At 48.0% G+C, this 24,498-nt stretch overlaps 1 protein-coding gene across 12 annotated transcripts in view; it reads right to left on the reverse strand.

The window, feature by feature from the left end:
- The window catches only part of EXD3 (exonuclease 3'-5' domain containing 3), a 301,498-nt gene that overhangs the window by 107,577 nt on the left and 169,423 nt on the right, over window positions 1–24,498 (reverse strand). The window contains exon 21 of one of the 12 annotated variants that reach the window (XM_074891172.1): window positions 3,515–3,587. The exons of the other annotated variants lie outside the window; for them this stretch is intronic. Within the exon in view, the coding sequence (XP_074747273.1) occupies window positions 3,549–3,587 (39 nt within the window). The 3' untranslated portion in view covers window positions 3,515–3,548. Of the gene's footprint in view, window positions 1–3,514; window positions 3,588–24,498 lie in introns of those variants that run through there. 12 annotated transcript variants of the gene reach the window in all.

The raw sequence follows: 24,498 nt of genomic DNA on the forward strand, positions 1-24,498 counted from the left end.
TCAGCACAGGAGACTCCACAGGATAAGATGGTTTTGATGACTTCCAGCCGCATGTACACTCTGCAGACTTGCTTTCCAAACAGCCTATTATCACCACGCAGGCAGTTCATTTATTTGCTGAGAATTCTCATTTAAAAAAACTAATCACTCAAGATTTATTTTCCTCTGATAAGGCACAGGAGGGCACTGCTACGGTTCTGGCTTCTGCCAGTTGTCAAGCTTCTTGTCTAGCAGTCAATGTCAAGCTAACAACACGACAGGGCTCTAACACGCCACTTCTCCACCCGGTGTGTCCTGGAGGTCTGACCTCTGGAAAGCAGGGCTTTGCCACTGACGTTCCCACAGGCCTTGAGATGGATCATTTCACTGTTTTGGTTTCTCCAGGACTAAAGGTGGGGCCTTCCAGCCAAGTACTCAAAAGCACGCAAAGGTGGGTGTCAAGAATTGTCTGAGTCTTTAACCGCACACAGCATCACATCAGCCCAGAGCATCTGGATCTGCCGCAGGAGACACAGGAGACAGCAGATTAGGGTTTGCACACCCAACCTAAAGCCTTTTTTTCCCTGTGCTGGCCCAGCTGACACTCTCATCTGGGGGAATGCAGTACCAGGACCCTGTCGTGGTGGCCCAGTTCATTCTTGGTTGGGAAGGAGTGGCAGCAAGAGGGGCAGAGCTCCCCCACACAGGGCCTGGGCTTCATGAAGAGCCGAGATCATCATTGGCAGATGGACCTTCCCAAGGGCTCTGAAATCTCTGTCAGCAAACAGAAAGCAACTGGAAGGAAAAAAAAGACTAAAAGAAAGCCTGTATTTGAAATATGCTTTGTTTTCTTTTAAAAAATCCAGGATCCCATCCAGTTTGAAAGAGGAGGCGAGCACTGAAACAAGCTCTTTGTTTTTTGCATTAGTTCAAGCAAAAACCACTTTTTTTTATATATTCCTCCGAGGTTTAAATACTGCCTCTAGCCCCCACTTTTGGCGCAGGGAGCAGGTCACAGGTACTGCTCTCCGAGCTGAAGCAATCCGGCAAAATAACTCCTGGCCCTGCAACCCCTCTCGTTAACCCTTCCCAGCCTGCACAGGGGGGGTTCCCCCGCCCCACCACCTCCTGCTGTGCCCCTGTGCCCCGTTGGGCATTCCGGCCCTGGTGTGGTGGCTGAAGGACCTGTCACCCTCACCTGGGTGGCACCTCCCTGGGCCTGATGCAGGGCCAGAAGCCCTTTTACCCCCCGAGGGGGTTGTGGCCCCTTTGAGCTCTGTGGGGAAACACGCAGAAATAACGGTCTCAAAGGGAGTCAGGGCAAACTGGGGCTTTTGTGGGAAATTATACCACGTTACCACCACCACCACCAGCACGGGCTTGTGAATGGAGTCCTGCGGCGGCTTTGAGCCTGTGGTGCTTTGTGGCATGGGGACAGGGTCCTGGTCTGCCTGTACCCCTCAGCACACAGCGATGGCTCGGTGGGACAATGGTTCACATCTTCATCTCCTTCCACAGCCACCACCAAGACAGACTCAGCCACCACCCAGTCCGTGCTGGGGGGCCATCTCCAGGGCAGAGCTTGGGAGGTTCCATGAACGGCAACGGCTCCATCAGCACCCCCACTGCCCCTGGCAGCTCTTCCCTCATATCCGCAGTTTTCTGAAAACAGGCAGGAGCCCCCCAAAACTCAGAGAGACACCAAAGAGCAGCTGAGAGCTTTGCTCAGCCCTAATGGGGTCTGAAGCCCCTCAAGCAAAGCGCTGCCCATCACCAGCCTTGGCCTCCAGTGCTCCCCAAAAATGCCCGACGGGTTAATTCCCCTCTGCAGATCACCTGGGGCTGGGTGCCCTCTGCCCAGAGTAAAAAGATGCTGTTTTATAATGGTCTGCTCTCTGAATCTGCCATCACGCAAACAGCGCGGCAGGCTGCATCTGGCACTGGTGGAGGGCTAATTACTGTAGCTGCTGAAGGGATAAACTCGTTCCCCATCTTCTCTTGGCTGCACTGACCACGCAGGTTGAAGCGTGGAAGGGTGAGTGCCAAGTGTTATGGTGTGAAGCCATTTTCCATTTAGAGCTCTTGTTTTTCATGGCTTATAAGTTACCACTCCCCGCCTCCATTCCTTTAGGTTGAGATTTGTCATGCTTGTTCTTAACCCAGTGGAGAATTTCTTTAGGAAAGTTCAATAGTATAAGTAGCAGCAATTATTCATCTGGCTTTCGTCATGGAAGATAACAGATATTCACAGAAAGTTGCCATCTCTGCGAGGGAGGGGGCAGAAGAGAGGACTTCTGCCCCACAGCTCAGCAGAAGTACAATCCAGCATGCCCCAAAGTTTCCAGGAGTAAATTCAGCAGCAATTCCTGTACCCAGACACCGACAAACACCCACCCAAACCCAAACATTTCATGCAGTCCCATGGGGCTGGTTTTCAGATAGCTGATGGTCATCAGCTAATCAAGACATTTTTCAAATGCAGACTGGGTGCAAGTGTAACTTCTAAACCTGTTTATAAAACCAACACGACCCAAACCTTTGGACTTGGCGTGGGGAGTCCTGAGCAAGACACTGATCCCCGTAGCTGCACAAGGAAATGCTGTTTAGAAATGGTGACAGCCCTGCTCGCCTTGTCGAGAACCGACTTCCCTGTGCTCACCCAGCCTGCACGCAAGCTCTGATTCAGTGGAAGAGAAAGAAAAGAACTGTTTTTTTAATTTAAAAAAAAAATAAATGCAAGAAACTTAGACACGGGCAACTGAGTTAGTGAGACATTACCATTGAAATTGCAAATGAGCAAATGCCAAATGTGCCAAGAGTCCCACCCTGTCCCGTCTGCATCCCACGTGCGCAGCGTGCCCCGTGTCCCGCTTCACAGACTGCCATAAGGTGAGACAGAAAGGGGCTCCATTAGCTTCTGTGGAAAACACAGCTTTGAACATCCTAATTTTGTTTAGCTTAAATCTTAACCATAATATTTATATTAATGCTATTTATTATAATTTATTTTTATTTAAACGCATACACAGAAGTAAAATAAAATAAAGTTGTGTTAGGCTGTTTTAAAAACAGAAACCACAGACCAGATAAGAAAGATAGAAGACATCTTTCATGTGGAGAAATGGCTGTGGGTCACTAGACACTAACACAAGAAACAATGTGCTCCTACCCCAAGGAACAATAAAAAGGTGTTTAAACACTTAGACAAGGAGTTACGAAGGCAGAGCAGGATTAATTCCATGGGAAGGAATGATTCCTCACTCTTCCCCTTGAGCACAAAAAAGAAACATAAAAAGCCACAACCCTGTCTCGTTTCTGTAGGAAAGAGCAGTCTTCTTCGTGCTTTGAAACAGGATGTGGCTCTTTCACATCCATTAATTTATTTACCAAACACTGAACCTCCCCATAGATTTTAAGGTTAACAACATAATTTTGCTTGGATAAGTTCTCATTCTGCTTTCACACACTGAATGACATTAAATCCTGGGCTAACAACCTCAAGGGTTGGAGGATGCACCATACTGGTACCCGAGTTGTTCCAGTGATTAATGACATTATTTCTCAATGTGTCATTCCCCAGCAGCTGGCCAGTCCCAAACTCTTCCCACCTGGAGATAAAATCATCATATCATATCATATCATATCATATCATATCATATCATATCATATCATATCACATCACATCACATCACACCACACCACATCACATATCATCACAGAATGGTTTGTGTTGGAAGGGACCTTAAAGATCATCCAGCCCCAACCCCCCTGCCCCAGGCAGGGCCACCTTCCACTAGCCCAGGTTGCCCAAAGCCCCGTCCAACCTGGCCTTGAACCCTTCCAGGGAGGGGGCAGCCACAGCTTCTCTGGGCAACCTGTGCCAGTGTCTCACCACCCTCACAGGGAAGAATTTCTTCCTTACATCTAATCTAAATCTGCCCTCTGTCAGTTTAAAACCGTTATCCCTTGTCCTACGGCTCTTCTCACATGAAGCAGAAAAAAAGAAAAGCCAATAGCTGCTAATAGCAATAGCTTCAACCTTTCAAGGACTCTGCCATCTCCACTGGTGACTCAGAAGAGGAAACACAACCAGGGTTTCCAGCAGCAGGAGAACCACGGCACTGTAAGGTCAGGTAAAGCAAAGAATGGGAAATGGGTCAATCTGGCGTAAAATGATCCTTTTTTTTAAGAAAATATAAACTCACTGTAAAAAGGCAAGTTCTACTTTGTGTCCTCTTATGCAAACCTCCTCCTGCCTTGATGCTTCCAACGACAGCCAGCACCCGAGCATGGACACACCACGGGCCATACCGCGGCCTGAACCGCGTTTCACAGAATCACAGAATCATCTCGGTTGGAAAGGACCTTGAAGATCATCCAGTCCAACCGTTAACCCAGCACTGACAGATCCCAACTACACCATATCTCTCAGCGCTATGTCGACCCTACTCTTAAACACCTCCAGGGATGGGGACTCCACCACCTCCCTGGGCAATCCATTCCACTGCCTAATAACCCGTTCTGTAAAGAAATACTTCCTGACATCTAGTCTAAACCTTCCCTGGCGCAACTTGAGGCCATTCCCTCTTGTCCTATCACTTGTTACTTGGTTAAAGAGACTCATCCCCAGCTCTCTGCAACCTCCTTGCAAGTAGTTGTAGAGGGCGATGAGGTCTCCCCTCAGCCTCTTCTCCAGGCTAAACAACCCCAGTTCCCTCAGCCGCTCCTCATACGTTTGTTGAATAGTATCAGAACTGAAGCAGTGGGTGAAGCAAAGTGTGGCTGGGACACAGCGGGCTGGCCTGAAGCCACTGAGCGTGCACAGGGAGTGACACCCAGGGTGAGTGGGGAGCACAGCTCAGTGCACACCCTCACGCTCAGGGAGAGGCAGAGCAACGCTCATCCTCAGCTGCCAGGGCTGAGCGAGAAGACAAACCTGGGGGAAGTTTCTGTTCTGGAAGAAGTCTCCAAAATATCAACATTAACTGACAAATGCTTCTAAAATGTTGTTATACTCCTACAATGACTATGGCACGCAAATGGAAACAACCTTCCTCCTGAGGATGAGGAATGACTCTGGCAGTGGACACAAGCTCTCTCCTCTGAGCCGCTGGCGAGCTGCAGTCCCTGCAGACAGCAGCCTGGCGTGTGTCGTGGCTGGATCACCACAAGCTGATGCTAGAAACAAGCTTCAGTCTCTTGGACCTGCATGTTTCACAGCAACATCCTGAGAAAAGAAAAACTGAAGAATAAATGGAATTCAAAAATTGTGTTGGTAAATAAAAATGTAATTCTTAAACAACTAAAAACGCATGTCCACATGCTGCAAAGACAAAGGAGACGCTCAGCCCCGTGGTCACCAACACAGGAACACAGTCATCTATCTTCAGCTGCTCGGCTGATGGTGAGCACCCCGCTCGCTCCACATGGTCCCTCAGACCCAGATGCTGCCTAAGAAAGGGCTCCTGTGGTTTGGACCACATTTCTACATGCCAGCTCCCACCTGCTGCTCTCAGACGGCACCGCTGCTTCAACCAGGAGGATATCTGAAATAACAACACAGAGAATAACACTCTGCAAAGCACGTGTTTGCCTCCTGAGGTGCTCGGAAACACTGAGAGGGCCTGTAGCTCCAGGTGAGGAGAGGATGTGTTTCAGGCCATGTCACAGACAGCCATGGGCGAGGGTGGAGCTTCATCATCTACCCCTGAAACAGGTCACCATGAGAGGCTGCAGGAGATCAGAACAAGCTCAGGGAGCTGCCCCCATTTCCACCTGTCTGCTTTTCAGCCTCACATCCCTGTCTCTCCCCCATCCCACCTGTACCAGTCGGTGGCGATGCCATGGCACACCTTTCCGCTCCCCAGCCCCAAATCTCCCAATCTCCTTCCCACAGATGCCTCCTCCCCCTCAGGAGCAGGAGCCACTCCACGCACACGCCAGCACATTGCGGAGGCTGATGAACAGCACTCCTGAGTGGGCTGCAAGGACATGGCTCTGGCTGCCATGACACTGCTAGTGAACTCCGCCCCTGGTCCCAAGGGCAGGGGGGACCTGTGGCTCGGAACAGGGACAGGATAAAATCATTACTCAACCTTGACTGAGCTACAGCTGTTACTCACATTACCACTGGGTAGCACCACGCATGGGAAAATGTTCTCTGCAGCGCTGGTGCAGTCCCAGGTTAGCTGACAGTCCGCCCACGGGGTGCCCCAGCTCCTTCAGCAGCTGGGGGGTCTCTGCAGTAGGTCACTCTACGACTACACTAACCCCTTCCCAAACCCCCACCAAAATTTCCATTTTCCAGACCACAGCAAGCTGATTATCCGTTGGCTGTGGTTTTTTTGCCATGAGCTGGGGCATGGCTGTGGTTTTTTTGCCATGAGCTGCCCCTGCCCGTGGCACTTTGACCAGGAGGTCCTGCAAGGCTTTCACCATCTCCTCACAACCCCTGCGGCACCTTCTCCTCCAGTTTTGGCAAATGCTATTTTGTCCCACTCACACTCACTGGAGCATTACTGCAACGACCATTCTCCACCTGTGCCACAGCCCCTCGACCCTCTGTGCCCTGTCCCTGCCTTTCCTCTCACTCTCAGACCCAACATCAGCAGGTTCTCTGGCCTCTCCCACTCACACCCATCACTTCTCATTCAGTGTTGAGGGGCCAGTTTCACTTCTGATCTGTTCATATCTTATTGTGACATTCAACTGCCTCTTCCTGTCAGAGAAGTACTTCTATGTTCCCACCATCTCAGGAGGGTCAGGACCTCTGCATCTTGCTGAGCAGACCTGTCCCCTCTCGCTCTCCCTTCTGTCTCCATCTTTATACTTACAGAATAAATTCTGTGGGATAGGCATCTGCCTTTTGTCCTATGCTTGTACTGCACTCACCATGTTACTATTACAGTGCCACTACCAGCGTTTCTCAAGAACACATTATCAACCCCATTACGTTTCACACCCAGAAGACATTGCAGGTGTAAGTCGCTGGTTTGCTGGCTGCTCACTGGCTTCCTAAGAACAATGTGAGAAGGAAGCAAAAGCAACTCAAAGGTACACCCAACTAGCATCATCCAGATAGACAGAGTCTATCCAGTTAGTCTCCAGCATAGACTGGAGTCTAATGCTGAAAGAAGATCAGCGACAGTGACGGCCACATTGCTGGGCCAAATCTTCCAATATTAAAACAATTTCAGTCAGAGGTCATAGACAATACATCCACCCACACTCCTGCTTCAGACATACTGCTCACACAGTCTGAAGCTGCTCTTCACTGAAGAACTTCTCCTGTGACCTTCATCCTACATGCCAAGGAGAGGTAAGGCAAGAGGGAGAGAAGAGCAGGAATAGCCCAGCAGATACAGGGCAGTTACCAGTATTTGGAGAGTTGGAGCTCCACTTCCAGTTTCGACTGCAGTGACGCAGTGACAGTTTGAGCTTTCATTGGAAAAGGAAACATTTCTGACTTTCCTGGTTGCAGACAAAGGAAAGATTCTTTAGTACTTAAAGAAAAAGCCAAAGTTGCTTGCCTGCCTCAAATTATTTTTTTTTAAATTCACATAATTTTTTACTTTACCTCACTACTTTTCACTGTTTAGTGTTAACCACACTAAACCTTTCAGACAGCCTTTCAGACATAATTCTCGTGACCAGAGCAGACTAAGTGCACTGTGTGTTAGAGGAAACAAAAGGACCGGTTAAAGATTTGCAGCCACTCTAGATAAAAGAAGAGAGATATTTTAATTAGAGTCCAAACCACATCAAATACATACAAATACTGACTGCAGGAAATTAAAGTTGGGGACTTGAAAATACGAATAAATCAAGGATTTCTCACGCTTAACTTTGTCCTCTGACCCCCAAGGTCTCCTTTCCTGATCCACTTTCCTAACACGAACAGAGTTACTCGATCTGCCAAAAACAGGCCATGTTCTCACCTCCACATGCCCACACAACCCAAAAGCAACCAGTTCTCTCTCCACACCACTGCCCATTTGGATGTGCATTACTGTAACTCTCCAGTCACAATGGGCCAAATCACTGCTACTCAAAAGGCCTCGGCTCGCCTCCTCTTGCTGGGGGTTTGGGTGAATGATGCCTCTCCCATCCCCGTGGGACATCCTAGGCTTCTCACAGCTCTCTGTGACACAGCGGCAGGGCACTGGCCTTGGCATCCCACTGGAAGATGCTCTACTGAGCCACACGGGAATAAGAGCAGTGCTTCCTCCTTGGGGAATCTGTGCAAAATATCCAGAGATAAAAATCAGTGCAGAATCAGGAGACCTCAGTAAACGAGAACAAACTAAATAATTCTGGATTGTGTAAATCATTCATCTAATGCCGTTCATATTAGAAAAGCAGCACTTCAGTTGTACTGCAATAACCAAATGAGGGATATGGCATTTCCATATTGAAGAGTCAGAGGGTAAAGATGGGGAGGATGTCAAGTGAAAGTACCGCAGAATCAAGCGGCTTGGAGTAATAACTGCGTGTTTCATAAGCTAGATATCAACACCCACCCTTCTTATCTTTGCTGCGCACAAGAAAGAGGTGCTAGCTTAGCTGATGATCATAGACTGGCTTCGACACAATAGAGCAGGCAACTGCTTGCTCTTCCAAGGGTGAGATAAACTGTCAAGTGAATTGGAGATTAACTATCCAGATGTAAATGAATTCATTGCTATGCAACTGATAGGGCTCAGGCCTGGTTTAGTGCAGGATGGAGTCAGGTTTGGAGAGCTCTCTCAATGGCCAAAGAATTTATAACCTGTATTCATGGCACTCTCTGTAAAGGGCCGCCTAACAATGCAGGAGCTTGCAAGCATTGTTCCTTTTGAAGGGCTTCACCACTCCACCCCCACTCCTCTGCCCCCAATTTACTCCCCTCCTCCCTGGATCCCCCAACAGACCCGCTCCGCACCCTTCCCTCCTCCTGATCACACAGGAAGAAAGCTGGGGGGAGGTGACCTCCGCAGCAGAATTTGCTATTCATGTTCCGTTCCCCCTCACAAATCCTTAACTTCTTGTCTCTTTTTAATCTTTTTTCTCTTGAGAAAGAAAAGATCAAAGGGCTTGGGGCTGATGCTTTCTGAACTAGGCACTTCTTGCCATGGGAAAACAGCAACGGGGAAGGGCTACACAAAGATGCTTGTGACTGGGGGTGGGGGAGAGATGATGAGACAGGACTTTCTTCCATGGAAATGCTTTTTGAAACCTTTTATCAAGCAGCTCTGCAAGTAAGATGCAGCTATCCAGCATCCATCCCAGCCCTCCAGGCCCGGCTGGGATACCACAGTGGCAGCGACGACAGCACGTTTGGTTTTGGGGTCACACATGAACGGTGTTAATGTCTTCCAACACCGAGGAGGGAAACCCAGAGTCCAGGTGTGCACTGGACTGCATGGCCCACAGCCACCAGCAGCAGGTCCCTCCTGTGGCATCTGGAGCATGGGAGCAGTGCAGACCGTGTCTGTAGGCCACTTGTTTCTCCTGGGTGCCTTAGGAATGCATTTTCAAGAGAAGAAGAAACAGATGCACTCACATGACTGCTCCAAGCACAGAGAGAAAAAACCCCAAAGCGAGTGCATGCAGAGCTGTCTCGCATGCCTTGGCCTCACCACATGCACACAGCAGAGCTTCACCTCCACATCTGCATCTGCACCCTCACCGCAAGCTGCCAAGCCTGTGCGGGGCTAAACGCAAAGGCTGCCTGTCAAAGTTTTCTCTAAAACATCCCCAAGTTCCAAAAAGACAAAGGATTACGCTCTGTATTTCCAAGTGATCCATTATTGGTGAGGAGGAGAGTTAAAAGTCTCTGTATTCACAGAGAAGAAAGAGGAGTGATACAAAATACTTCCATATCCCAAACTGGCTGTGATGAGAGCTTATCTCAAGGCAGGATTTTGAGGTCCCCAGGTATCTTTCCAGGGCAATGTGGGTTCTTCCCTCATTTAGTAATCCCAGTTTGTCACTGGCTGTCTGTCTTCTGCCAAGGTAGATGAGTCACAAAGCAGAAGCTGCACACAAATTAAGAGATTTGTACCAAAGCACAGATATCAAATATTTCAGGGAAAAAAGTGCTCTTGGCCCGAAGATTTGTGTGAGTTTCCAGCTGGAGATGGAACTTCAAAGCAGAGACTCAGATCTCTAACGAGGGAACAAGCCTGCTGAGAAACCTTTAATCATTGTCACTTGGACAAGCAATACACAAATAATCTCCCTTTCAGAGGTCTCCTGCTCCTGGGAAATAGCTGTTTTGCACTTTTATGTTTTGGAAAAATGTTACCTAGGCTTGAAGAACTGATCTGAATTAATTTTTTTACTTTAAACCTGAAATCAAGGCTTGCTGGCACAGAAGGGGGGAATCTGCAAAGACTATTCAATTGTCCAGGTTCAGTCCCACCATCTCCTTTTCTAATAGAAATCCCTCATTTCTCTTCCTGTTCACCTACTCTGAGGGCCATGACCCCTCCAGGACTCTTCAGAGGGAGGCTGGGTCACCAGTGCCTAGTTCTTCTCGGATACATCTGCTGTGGTCCCTGCTTTGCATTTTGCTTGTGCAAGAGCTCTCACGAACTTTACAGTCTCTCTCATGTACCAGTGTCCTCTTCCAGAAGGTCTTGGCACCTTCGTGTTCTACAACAAATAAAACATCCTTCTGATCTCACTGGTAAATGAACTCTCCAGAGCCTTCAAGCTCACCAGCAGCGAGCAGCTCAGGCACAATTATCTCACTGTTCTTCCAACTCTGGGACGCACAGGACAGGGCAGGATCTGAGGCTTGCTTCATGCATTTAACGTTCAATTATTTTAGGAACAGCCTTACTTGTATTGCATTGGCAAAAGCTTGTTTCTTGGCCAGTTTACACTCAAACCCATGGGCCTGACCTCACGTCAGGAGTACATCTTTACACGCTAATGACCACATGTCCCAACCCTACCTTCTCATACAATAACTTCTGATTCAACTCAGTAACATTAGATTAAAATCTGCTAAATGTGTTGCAGTGTAAATCCCATGAGGGCCTCACTAACAAACACCACAAACGAGCTGCAGCACCCACAGTGCTGTAACAAATTATAGGTCTTACAGGAACACTGAAAATTCACACGACTTTTCTGCCTTCGAAGCTGGTTTCCTGACACAGACTTTAAGAATGTGTTTCCTCTGTAGGCTCAACAAATGCCTGAAACACGCTGGTGAGCCAAGGAGAACAGCTGCCTCTCTTCAGATTTGAACTACTTTCACCACCACCCTCAAAACCAAGCACAGGAGCGTTCTCATTATTAGAGAGGATAAGTGTTTGTGCTGAAAGAAAAATGTAAATTGCTCTGCGAGAGATGCCAAATTAGCACAAGTGACCCACGACCAGAAACGCAAAAATTCTCTAGTGGAGATTTAAAGGCAGTTGAATGTCTCAGCAAATTAGCTCCAAGGCTGCCATGATGACAAGCCTACTCTTGCACTCATGCTACGATCACTATAAAACAGTTGTCACTCCAAAGCGTTTCTGATTAATTTTTCTCTACTGCTGGGGAAAAAAATTGCAAACTGCCGGATGTGTGTGTTTGCTTAAATCATACAAGACCCTACAAGACAAATGTCTCCCTTGACCTCCTGGCTTTGTCAGTGCAAAGCCCTGCAAACCAGGTCCTTGGTACTTCTGTCGAGTCCTGAGTTTCTTTTGAGCCAGAATAACAATCCTGCTACACTCAGATGAGGTTGTGTAAAATGGATTATTACCAAGAGAGGTAAGCAAGAGACACAGGCTGCAGTGTGACAATACAGCAAATCCAGCAGCAAAGCTTCTGCTCTGGGATCAAAGGCCGTGCAGGCACATGACATGAAGCACTAACACAACACAAAATTAGGGAGACAGTTCGTATTCCATATAAAAAAAAAATAATTAAAAATTCAAACTGACTTGTCCTGGCTGCCTTTTGGCTGGAAGGGTACTGCCCGCCGGTGCTTCCTGACACATCAGTCACCCTCTGACCCCTTCCAGCTGGCACTGGGGTAAATGATCCTCCCTTGACGCCAGCGGACACCCAGCCCCGAGCCAGCCCGCTGGCCCGCAGCAGGAGTGGTGGTAACTAACTGCTCCTCTTCAGCAGCCACCTGAAGAGCTGCACTCAGGCCTTCTAGGAAGAAAATGTCATTTTTACACAGGTCTGTATGTCATCATAAGGATCTATACAAGTGCCAAGCCTTCCTGTTTTTCCTTTCCCTGGTCAGTAAGGACTTACTATTTTTTCTCAGTATGTCCATGTAGGCGCAGAAAGAAACCCAGAGGCCCAAAAGTGCTTTTGATAGAATGCTATAGACCTAAAGTATTTGATTAGCAACTTGTCATGAGATAAGTACGAAAAGCACACCATAAGCACATTAAGAAGCACCACGTCTACAAGATACAGAAGGGCTATAGTAACATGCACAGCATAGAAACACAGGATGCACAGAGAGAGAAAACCCTTTGGTGGCATTGACTAAGGCTTTTTGGGAACACTGTTGTATGTCTCCATGAGCTGAAAAACTACAGCGTTACCATTATTAAAATACTCCCTATAAGGAGAAAAGCAGGACCAATGCTCCAAGGAGACATGCATGCAGTCTTATTCCCTTTCTAAAAATGAATCCTGATGAACATGTGACCTTTTTATGACTCCTTCCCTACTAACAAACTGGCTTTGCAGAAAGAATGTGAATATACATTTGAAGCATATACTAGCAGAAACTGAAATGTGAAGATGTAAACTTCAGAATCTGCGCCAGAAATCTCCATTTATCAGTTGTTTCCACTCAGACAGGGGACAGAAATAAATTGACTGATGAATTCAACCTTTCAAACTCCCAAGGTCTCCAATGAGCACCTTGAGTGAACTCTAATGAAGACGTAGATAAAGATTTGTTGACTGAGGCTGAATTCTTCTCAGCAGCCCAGAGGAGAGGGATACACGAATGGCCCTAAACTTGGTGGGAGTTGGGTTCCTCATGTCCACAATCAACAATAAAACATCCACATCTGGAGTTCCTCAGCAAGCAGTCTTAAACCCAACACAATGAACAAGCATAACAAAGCTGCAAGCTGTCTTCAGATGATTTCTACGCAGAAAAAAAAAATTGTATTAGTAAGAGGTTTGTACATTCCTCATTCTCAGGGGAAAGCCCTAAAGGACATGCAGCAGGTCCACGCAATGCCTGGGTGACCCTGCACAGTGTGGGACATGCTCTCTCCTCAAACAGCAACTCCCCACTTGGGACCAGTCTGCTCGTGCTGAGAGCCCGGAGGTGGCACTGCCAATGTGTCACCCGTCACAACACCACCTGAAACGCACGTCTGAAACGTGGTGCCTCAGCAGGACTTGCCCAACCGTACTCCATCGGGATTTCAAGTGCAGGCAGGGGGATTCCTCGTACTGCACCTCTCTGCGGGAGCTGAGAGCACCAGCAACGGAGACTGGGCAAGACATGGAGCTGCTGCCCGGCACACAGCAGGCCCAGCTCCCAGTGGGCACCTCCGGGCCAGCAAAGCCGATCCCGCCCAGCCCACCGCAGCCCGCGTGTGCTTCCGTCAGGCCCACGGGCAGGACGTCACGGCACCAAGAGGAAAGTCCTGTTTGGTTTCTCCGGTGCCGTGAGCTGCAGCACACTGTCAAGTGTGATGAACACCTTTTCCTCTGGCTTTTCCTCCTCACTCCTGTCTCATCTTTACTTTCTCACTACCTGTTGGCTGATGCTTTTATAGTAGCATCTATCACCACATCATCCGACTGCACCACAGGAAGACAGAAACTCCCCAAAGGCCTAATTTTCTTCCCAACTTTGTCATTTTGCTTTTGCATTTCAATAATTTTCCTAACAACAGGCTGTGAAGCCATGAAGATCATTGTAGCAGGCAGCAAAGCAAGGAAGAGAGTTGTTGTTAGAAGCATAAGCTTTTCTCTAATGGCAGCTTGGAAAAGTACTGAATCACATTTCTTGTCTAAATGTGCTCTGATTTGCAGTCTTCCATTAAGTGGTGAGTAAATAGTTTCCCATAAAAGCCCAACGGCCTGTGAAAGAGCCCGAGAGAATCTTATTTCCTCTTTAACTTCCAAAAACCATTAACTACTCCCTCTTTATAACTGCCCCAACTGGTAGGGACTTTTGGAAACAAACCTCTTCAGCAGAGGAGCAGGAGCTGGAGGCTGGAGGCAGCCGGGGCTGCAGCGGGGCAGGCACCCAGCAGCATCCCCCGTGCCCTGCCGCTGGCTCTGCGGCGTGGGGACCTGTGCCACAGCGGGGCCACTGCCCGAGCCCGTGGGCAGGTAACCACGGCCAAAAAGTGGTGGCTTTCTGCAGCTCCGGGGAGTTTCCTGGAAGAGCGGCGTGGCAAGCCCAGTCCTGGATGGCGCCTCGCTGCAGGACTCCCTCTCCTTGGCTGTAATTCCTCCATCTCAACAGCAAGTTCAGAAAATAACGTAATGAAAACAGTCTTTTTTTTTTTTTTTCTTCTTTTTTTTTTTTCCATTGCTCATTTTATTTTACTGAGCTACTGCGTACGGAGCCGAATCTTTATTTTGGCTCATGTCCTCTTGCAATATCATTACCCGCGCGCAGAGGAAAAGCCCTCTGGAGATTTCCAATCCAAACAGGCCCTTGTTTTATCTACAACTATTTGAGTACATGACCTCAGATAACCCCGTGGCCAACTGTGTGCCAAATTCAAACTGCAGCCATGGGAACTTTAAATACAGAGAAGATTTTCCAGCTTCCCTCCAAAGAGGAAGACGTCGAGTTTCTTGCTCTCTTTGGGTCCAACGGAGCCGGGAGGTGCCCGCAGGAGCATGTCCCTGGAGCTGTGGTGGCACCACCGTGCCACCGAGTTCACCTCCACCGCAGGAAGCTGTTCGGTGTAGGCAGCAGCACAACTGACCTCTGCTACGTACAAACAGTCACTGTCCCCTTTGCTTCTCAGGGTACTGCACCGGCTTCAGATTACTGAAAGACAAACAGCCGCACTTGGGCCAACAGACTCATATGTAAGACTGTGTTTGGATTACTCTGGACAGGGGAGGTTTTTCATCTTCATTAGCCTGCTGTTCACAGCCATATCCGCAGTTTCTCACTGGGTCAGAGCCTCCTGCTCTCTACTGCTGTTTATGAATCTAAATAAATCAATTAATCTGGTATTTTGAATGAAACTCGGGAGACTTTGGCAGCTGGTGTTTCACAGACATTCAGGGCACGGTGGGTACCTAACCCTGCAAGTCCTTGGAAAACACCAGCCCAGAGAATTCAGGCACCAGAAACGGCGATAAGTACTTTTCACAGCAGGGACCACTTTCCTCCCAGATCCATACTTCTTCATGTTACTACAAATACATTAATACAAAAGAGGAAAGTGAATTCTAGAGCCAAACACAAGCACAGAGGAAAAAGTCTCAAGCTCTAGGAACAGCACAGGAATTCGGTCTTGACAGTCTCCGTATCAGTTTCCGACACTGTCACACTGAACACATGCCCACATTATTTCACGTTGGGAACCAACCTCAGCGAGAAGGGCACAGCCCGGTGACCCCTCGAGAGCTGCTCTGTTTCTCCTCACTGGGATTTCCGTGTCTGTGCAATGGGGCACTCGCCCCTGTGGAGCCGGGCTGAGGACACGAGCTCGTTTCGCAAGCGGCTCTCCCAGCCACACGCCGTTCACATCCCAGGGCACAGCAGCTTCCCCGGCTCAGTGCAAACACAGGGTTTAAAATAAGCATTTAAGTGGAGGCAGCAGGGATGGAAAGCAGGACTTAAGACGCCAGGAATTGCTTCTGCACCTTGAGCAGCCCCGTTGCCTTGGTCGGGGCCCCTGGGCAAGATTTGACTCTGTCGGCAGCTGCTGGCCAGGCTGGTCACACAAACCCGGGGCAGTTTTCGGCTGTATGCAGCCATACATTCATATGCATTATCTAGAGGTCTTTGCATTTCAAGGCTGTTGTTATTTTGATCTTTACAACTACTGGAAAAAATGAGTTCAATTAAGTCTCATCATTAGGAATTTACATAAGGTCACTTCAAGGCTTCGTGCATTTCCTCTGGTTCAGATCTCAGTGCTCTTGGTGTTTCCCCTCTTCATTTATAACCTCGTTGCTGTAGGGCATTCCAAGTAAATCATCCACCACCAGTTTCCTCTCTTCAGCAACACCCATCAAGGTTTTCATTCAGGCTAAATGAAGCTTCAACTACTCTGTACAACAGTAGTCCAGTTAAAGGCACAGCATCGCTTTGAGAGATGGCAGTTTTCCCCTCAACAAAAAAAAAGAAATTATTTTAATACAGAAGAGAATGCATTAATTTTGATTCCTTTAGCAGGAGGAAAGATTTAGTCGCATTTGGTGGCACAAGCAAGAGCAATGAACCAATTCTTACATATTCGCTGGGAAATGCATTTGCTAATCACTGAGAAGAATCCTTTTCACTATGAATAAATTGAGAAATGCACTCCGCTCCGAAGCTGTGAACTGTATTCAGCCACAATGCAAAACTGTGGCGAGGTGCACCTCAGCTACAAGCTGATCAAAATGGTACGGTTTCTATTTACAGGGGAATAAGCACCCCCCTGACCGCGCACTTCATGTATAAAGCTGAAGATCAAATTTGAACCAAAACAGATTTTGAACTGCCAGAAAGGTCCAAAATTAATGGATATTAACAGGGTAAGGCTGAGACAGGCTGAGGCTTTATCTCCTGAGCTGAGACCGGACAGGCCACCCTCCCCCGTGAGCCCCTCCCTGGCACGCTGCGTGGCACCAGCCATATTCTCTTCGTTTGGCTGGGACCGAACAGACACGGGCTGCTGAAGCGCCAGCCTGAGCTCTTTCAGCTGTGGGCTCACAAGGGCTTTGGCCAGCGTAAGCCCGTGCTGACACAGCGGAGGCAGAGTCCTCTTGCCCCCCTCGCGCACAGACGCACATCTGGGCAGCTGCGGAGTGAGCCAGACGGGGGAACTGAGCTGGGTTAAAATTAACCATCTGGTTTTGACAGGTCCGTTTCAACTGGGATCATTTCCCTGATCCAGCGACCCTGCAGTTAAACAAGCACTTGTGTTGGGACAAGGGGGGCTTAGAGAGGCACCGGGGTAGGGGAGAGGTGAGAGGAGAGGCACGGCTTCGTCTGGCAGCAGCGTCGCCTACACCAACTTAAAGCTCTCATGAAACAGACCCTCAAGTGATCCTCAAGTGTTCTTCTGCCTCTCCTCTGGAAACGGCACGTAGGAGCCCAGCTCGTTCCGACATCATTCACATTCCTATTTGCAACCCCTAAATATCACTGTACCATCACTACGCACCGGGGAAGAATGAATCTTGTCGTATCTCTGATACAGACCCTGGCTTAATTTTTCAAAGCCCTTCACATTTTTCCATGACTTCCAAAAAGGGTGTTTTCAATGCTGAAACGCAATAATGCCTCAAACTAGCAGGGATACTTTCCACCCAAACTTTTTCCTCTATTTATTCCATGTCCTCTACTGACACAGCTATCTCTCTTCTGCTAAGCAACCGGTTCTGTACGCATGGATGAGTCTTTGCAACTGAAAAAATAACTAGGCTGATGCAGCTTAGGTAGGAGAATCTGACTGTGTGCATTCCTCCTGTGGCTGGCCCCAGGAAAAGGACACCCTGCCACTTTTAAACCTGGGAGGTCTTTGAGAGTTTGGCAGAAATCCCCTGGGAGGCCCGTCATTAGCCATTTAAAACTGTCTATAGTAATAGGGCTGAATTGAAGCGTCGGACAAAGCCCCTGCAGAGCTATCTGTCAGGAAAGGCTCCTGATACTGGCAGGGGCTGTTAACAGTAACAATGATGACAATATAGCAGGGATTTTCAGGGGTGGGGACTTCAAAGAAACCCTAAAGAGGTATTTTTCATTAAGAAGTAAGAAAGCAGCTGAGTATTGTTTTTGGCACTAAAGCTGAATATGAATGTTACTGCGGTAAGTCACAGATCAGCGACAGCATAAATTGACACTGATTTAAATATGCATGTGCTGCTTTGCCGTACTGCTCCCCTTACAGCGGTTCTGCATTACCTGGCCAAGACAGCACCCCTGGACCATCCCTCATGCTGATCACCTTGGGATCCTCCAGGGCTTGTAAACATCCATAGGCAGCCAGCGAGCCCCTTACAGCAGCTACTACGTGCCATTGCTGTGACCTTACAGCCGGCCGGCCTGGTGCCATCCTGGCACATTAGTTCAGGGTTTCAGCCTGAGCCCCATGGTCACCTGCAGCCTCCCCACTGGCCGACACACCAGCTCAAACTGGGAGTGAGCCCACGTCTCTCTGTGCAGGAATGACACGGAAACCATGACATGGAAACTGCAGGCAGGAATCACAGAATCACAGAATCATTCAGGTTGGAAAAGACCCTTGGGATCATCGAGTCCAACCCTCAGCCCGACTCTACAAAGTTCTCCCCTACCCCACATCCCCCAACAGCTCATCCAAACGGCCCTTAAACACACCCAGGGATGGGGACTCCACCCCCTCCCTGGGCAGAGGAAGTCAAGAGGGGCTGTTGGTCCATGGGGACTTTTCTGCATTGAAACTCCAAATCTTTGGTTCTGTCAGGGAGAAAAGGAAGGCGATCATGAAAAAAAGTATAAGATGGCACCATGAAACACTCCTGCTACAGCAAGTCCTTCTCCTAACCATGAGAATTTACTAATTACACTGTTGTTTACTGCATGGACCACGATGATGAGTCTGAAGAGAAGTGCACCAATAAAACCATAGACAAGAATATTCAGTCGGAAGCCATGGCCTGCCCTCAGCAGCCTTCTCCCGGCTGAGATGACCCAACAGCTCTGCAACGCTACCAAGACCCAAACCTTGCACCCTCCTCTCGGGTGACCCATTTGCTTTGCCAGGCCGGGGCTTGCTCAGCTGGACGGGTTTAGGAGCGCTGTGTTGCTCACGAGCCCAGTCCCACTGTAACCACCTGTGGTTTGTCTCCCTTTGAACGGAACCCAGGGCCAGCTTTTCCCCCAACAGCCAAACCCCAAAGCTATCATATCAAGTCAGCACAGAGAAAGTGCCCTCGGGGTTTGCGGAGCAGATTGACTTTCACACCTCACTGGCCACACAGAAGAAACCCAATCTAAACAGCGTAACTTTGCATAACCGATTATTTTCACTGGGGTAATCTGAGCCCTCCAGTAAATGCCACTAAATGCTGCTGATCCAGGGAAGGCCCCGCTCAGGGGAGGAACGGCCCAACTGCAGAAGGCAGCCAGAGCGAAGGCTCCTCAGGGCGAGGAAAGGCTGGTCCCTGCTGCAGGATGGGTTTACTCCCAGGAGTGAAGGCTCAATCCCACGGCACAGGCCAGTGTCTGCACAGAAGGAAGCACGACCAACTTTTTAGTGCTCAACTCATAGTCAGAAATTGGAGTGTGCAAAAATAAGCCAAGGGAAGCACGCTAGCCAGAGCTGTGAGGCAGGCTGGTGTGCAAGAAGCTGTCTGGCTTTACTTGATGTCTTTTTAACTTTCTTTTCCACAATGTCCCACACATTTTGAGAGGCTTCAGCTTTCAGGCTGACTCCCCAGTGACCTATTATCCTTGCACATCGATCACTCCATCCTGTCACCAAACAGCCATTCACATGACCTTGTTTGTAGGGAACCGTGTTCCTTCTCTGACTCCTCTGTCACCAACTTCCTTCTCTCCAACCACCAGCTCATTCTCTCCTGCAGGACCCAGCTCAGTGATCTCCCCTTCTTTAAAGTCCATGAAATTAGACTGTCAGATTAAAACCCTAACAGCTGCAGAGATCAGTGGTCTGTCCACACCTCTGCAGGACACCCATACTTGCTGCCATGCCCCATGCCCCAGGCAGGGGCACTGTCCCAGGATGGGGTTGCCAGAGGTGGACCATTCCATGCCATCGGTACACCCGAGATGTAACTTGCTCCTGTGGTCCTGTGTGACTACAAAGCAGGGAACCAGCTGCAAATGGGAACTCCCATTTCAGTTGGATCAGTCACAACACGTGGTTCCCCACGTGCCTCCTCCGCAAGCATGAGCTGCAAACATGAGGGATGGACAAATGGGCAGGGGACAAGGGGTGCTGGGCCACCCTCCTGGCTGCAAGACACCTGACTGTAACACAGTTTGTAACCAACATTTTAAGGGGCAGTTAGGAAAATAAACCTGGCTGTGCTCACCTTAAACACGTCATATTCTCCTATTTCACTAAAATGCCTCAGTAGAAGTAGCTCCTGCAGAAACCACCAAGAGAAAAGCCACGTAGGAGTGGGAATAGAGAAGTTACTGGAGATGAGAGATAAAGAGGCTTTCACCTGCATCATCCCCCAGCACTTCCCTGAATAAAACGATGACCAACTCAGACTGTGTATCTTGCATTAAGACAGGTAAATAATCTAAATCCACTTGTCCAGAGAAAACATAATGACTCACAAGAAGCATGCCCTGAATGTTACATTTTCTACCTTACCAAAACTCCTACGTTGTCATTTCTCCCTCTAAGCTATCACTCCTGGTGTCAGAAAACCAGAGGGCTGTCCACTAGAAGAAAAAATTTTGTGCTGTTGGGAGACTTTGTTCCAGATTAGCACACTCTCAGATAAGCTCACTGTAAAAACCTTCCTGCTACCAAGGGATTTCTGTGGCCTTCGTGGGGAAAGAGAGAGAAAAATTTATCCCGAGCCTCTTATAAATGACTGATTCAATGACAGCATCCATGCCTTGCTCAGCAAAATCTTCCCTTGGGCTTACAGCACACAATATAGCTGTTATTTCATCAAGATAACTGTAAAATATCATCTTCTTAAAGACTGACTGTGAATTGAGAAACTCACTTAAAAGCTTTCTGATTCTCTTCACCAGGATACTGCTTTACCTGTCTCTGTTCCTGAGGCACTATATGATCCTTGGATGAAAAGGTTTACAGAAACACAAAATGGTCTCTTCTTCAAGCAAGTCATTCAGACCACGTGTACCTTAAGGGGACAAGGTCTTCCTGAAAAGCCCAAACCCTACACATATTGCTTACCATCTTCACCATTAGCTGAAAATGTCTTCGCAGCAGTAGCTGAAGAAGGAGACCATGTACCGTATCCCACAGGGATCCACAGTCGTATGGTTTTGGCATAGGGTGTCACCTCCTATTATTAATCCTATGAATAACAGATATAGTTCATTTTATGCCAGTAGGAAGTTACACAGTTTAACGCCTAAAGGTCTTCAGATAAATGCTGTCGAGCAATTACAGATATGGCAAATTCTACAATGAAGCCAAGTATGTGTAGCTCAGTGTATAACGCTGACTCAGAAGAAAGCTTCAGAACTGCCTAGAGATCACACATTCTTCTGAAGGAACAAAGGTCTGCTGCCGGTACCAACAGCTGCCCAGGCAAACACCACAAATCTTGGATGACTGCAAAACTGTTCAATCCCCATGAAGCACGTAGCAGGATTTAATTGCATTTGCAACAACAGGAAAATGGTTTTGTGCAGGATTCTCAACAGGAATTGGGAAAACACTGCCGTGATATACCTGTGCTAGGAGATGGCTCACATCAAACCGTTTAGAAGGCTCCTATCTGACACTATTCAATCAACTGATCTATGAAGTGAAAACAAAGCCCTGGGGGCCTTCTGGATCTGTTCAAATCACCTCACCTGACTACTAATGAAACTGGTCACTCCACTGTGAAAACAAGAACTTTGACATGACATTATTTAACTTTTAATGTACAAGGTCTCTCAAATAATGAGACCCACTGATTCTATAGCTGGTTTATATGTAGGATTATCATCCTGAGAACCCACCAGTATAAATATACAGCCGTTCAAACACCGAGAGTTGGACATCCCATCCTTACCATGACATACAAACAAAGAGCATTATAAGGGCACCAATGTCAAAAAGGAGGAGAAACTCCACAGTGTATAAAACATGGGAATTCTGACTTCTTGACACAGTCAATACACTGAACTCTGACCTCAGGAGGCACGGGGGACTGGAAACCAACAGAACTTAAATTGGCTACAAATCTCTTGTTTTCTCATGACATTTGAGAGAAAACATGGGGACGGTTTCTTAGGGACACTTGGGAGTTATAGCTGTGTCACTGCCTTCTCCAGAGAGTTCTTCGCTTTCCTTACAGTCACTCCATCACTGTCACCCACTGACCTTTCATTACTTTCTCCCAGTGCACCAGCATCACTGCTGACCAATGCACTTCACAATCTGTCCAAACCCACGAGAGGAAGAAAAAGCCTTGTACAGAACTGTATAAAAGGACATTTACTCTGCACTACATTGTGTCTTCTTTTCTGTGCTAGTCTAAATACAAGTGCTGTTTTCACTGCCAATCGTTGTTTGCTTGTGCTGTTTCCACTGGCTAAAACCAGCATTTTTCCAGCTAGTGTTGCCCTCCAGGAAAAAACACACATTCATACCTTTCTTGCATTTAGCACAGGAGAACAAAACTGGTTCCCAGGAATAAGGATGACTTCCTCAAAAGAAAACATTTGCTGTCAGCTGAGGTTTGACCTATAAAGCTAATTTGGCATCACCATTTTGAGCACTGTAATACATAACAACGTGAAAAATTAACAGCTCCCCCCCCCCCCCCCAAGTTGATATCTGCCTGTATCTTTGCAAGTGAGAACAAGAGAAAGGAAATAAATACACAAACTGAAACCTCACATACAGTCTCTCACATACATGCACAAAAAGAACCTAAAGGCAAAGATCTGTAAAGAAAATTTCACTGGAAACCAAGCTTTTGCAGACACTGACAAAGAAAGTCTGCAACATGAGACCGTCTTCCTTGAAGAAACACAGCTGATCTGCTGCATTCCCATATCTGACTTCCAGTGGTCTGTGTAAAACATAAACTTCACGCTAACCCTATGAAAACAGTCAACATGCTAGAGAGACAACAGTCTGCTCCGAGCTGGTGAAAGGGGAAAAAAAAAGTCTCAGGCTGTCATTCTTCCCTTGCTGTGACCTTCATGCTCCACTGAATTTCTGAAGATACTGAAATCTTGGCAGGGAAGTGTACAGTCTGTGGGAACCAGGCAGCACTGTCCAGGCTCACTGGTGAGAATTAGGCCCAGTTGAGCCCTTTTACTGGGGGGCTCTGAGCTTTACGTGGACAGCAGCACAGTGCTAAGCAAGCTACAGGCCAGGAATTTTACAGGACTGGTGCTGCACACACGCGTGTATCGCGCGGCGGAGCTGGCACGGCCAGCGGGCTGCCCACCCTCCTGCCCTGCACCCCCGGGGTGGGGCTCGCTCAGCTCCCACTGGGATCTCCAGCTGGATGAGGCACGTTGCTTTGGTGTGCCCCCACGCCCCTGCACGGGATGGAGACCTCTCGCTCCGAGTTCGCAAAAATCTAAACTGGAGACTCAAAAAGAGCATAATTCGCCACGACAAATTATCACAAACCCTGATGCTATTTAACAACTGTCATGTAGAGCCACTCCAAATAAAAAGAGCTACATCCCTCTGAATGAAACACTGCTGCACCAGGGCTAGGTGCATTCACGACTGAATGCTCACATTCAGACAGTCCCGGGACAAGTACCTTCTGAGGTCAATTCGCTCCCTCCACAATGTCCGCAGAGGCAGAATAATACCAGCTGTGCTTCCTGGCCAGAGTCTCAGCAGCACAAGTTGCAGATTACATCTAAATTGCCAAGCCCAGGATAAACAAAAAGATTAAGAGGGCCTTACCCTTTGTGTTGAACAATCACACTCTGAAGCAAGAAATCACAGCCTACGTAGTGGGTAGGCACAGGGCTGAGTTTTCGGTTTGGGTTAAGGGTTGGTGAGGAGTAAGCAGCTCACTCACACATCTGGGGAAACCACAGATGCTGTTAATCACAGGTTTTCCTGACCTGTAGGTGCTGACAAATTGCATCCTATGGATGAACCTTTTATTAAGCCACAAGAGGGTTTCAAAACAATATTCTCTTTCTCAGCATTCCCAAGTCAACAAAATCCAATGCACATGACCCTTCTTAATTCTTCATTTAGATGGTGACATGGCCCTTTCCAAAGAGATTTCAGGGCTGAAAGGAAGTAAATAAGGACATGATGTTACATCAGTGGGAGGCATCTCAAAAGCTGCAACGTAGGCTTCAAGAATTGACATTTTCAAAATTCTTTGATGATCGCCTCAGCCCCATTTCAGTTGCAGATGCTCTTTGTCCTAAGCAACTCCTGAGACAAATCCCTCGCTGTCTGCTGGGGCAGAAGCATTTTAAGAAATGCATACCCTTTAAATTCTGCTGGTCTTTCACTGCGCGTGGGGAAGGACAACTGGTACATTTAAAAGAATAACATGACTGTTGCTCAGGCCAGGAAAGGTGACCACAACACAAAATTGCCCTTGCCCCAATTCCATGACACGCTAAAGCAGGGAGATAGCTGCTCGGCTCACAAGTTAGTGAGAAAGATGATGTCTGGCAGTTCTCATCATCATCTGGACCGACAGAGCAACCCACATAAAAGG

Source organism: Strix uralensis, chromosome 21, assembly GCF_047716275.1.
Source record: "Strix uralensis isolate ZFMK-TIS-50842 chromosome 21, bStrUra1, whole genome shotgun sequence".
NCBI classification, from domain to species: Eukaryota; Metazoa; Chordata; class Aves; order Strigiformes; family Strigidae; genus Strix; species Strix uralensis.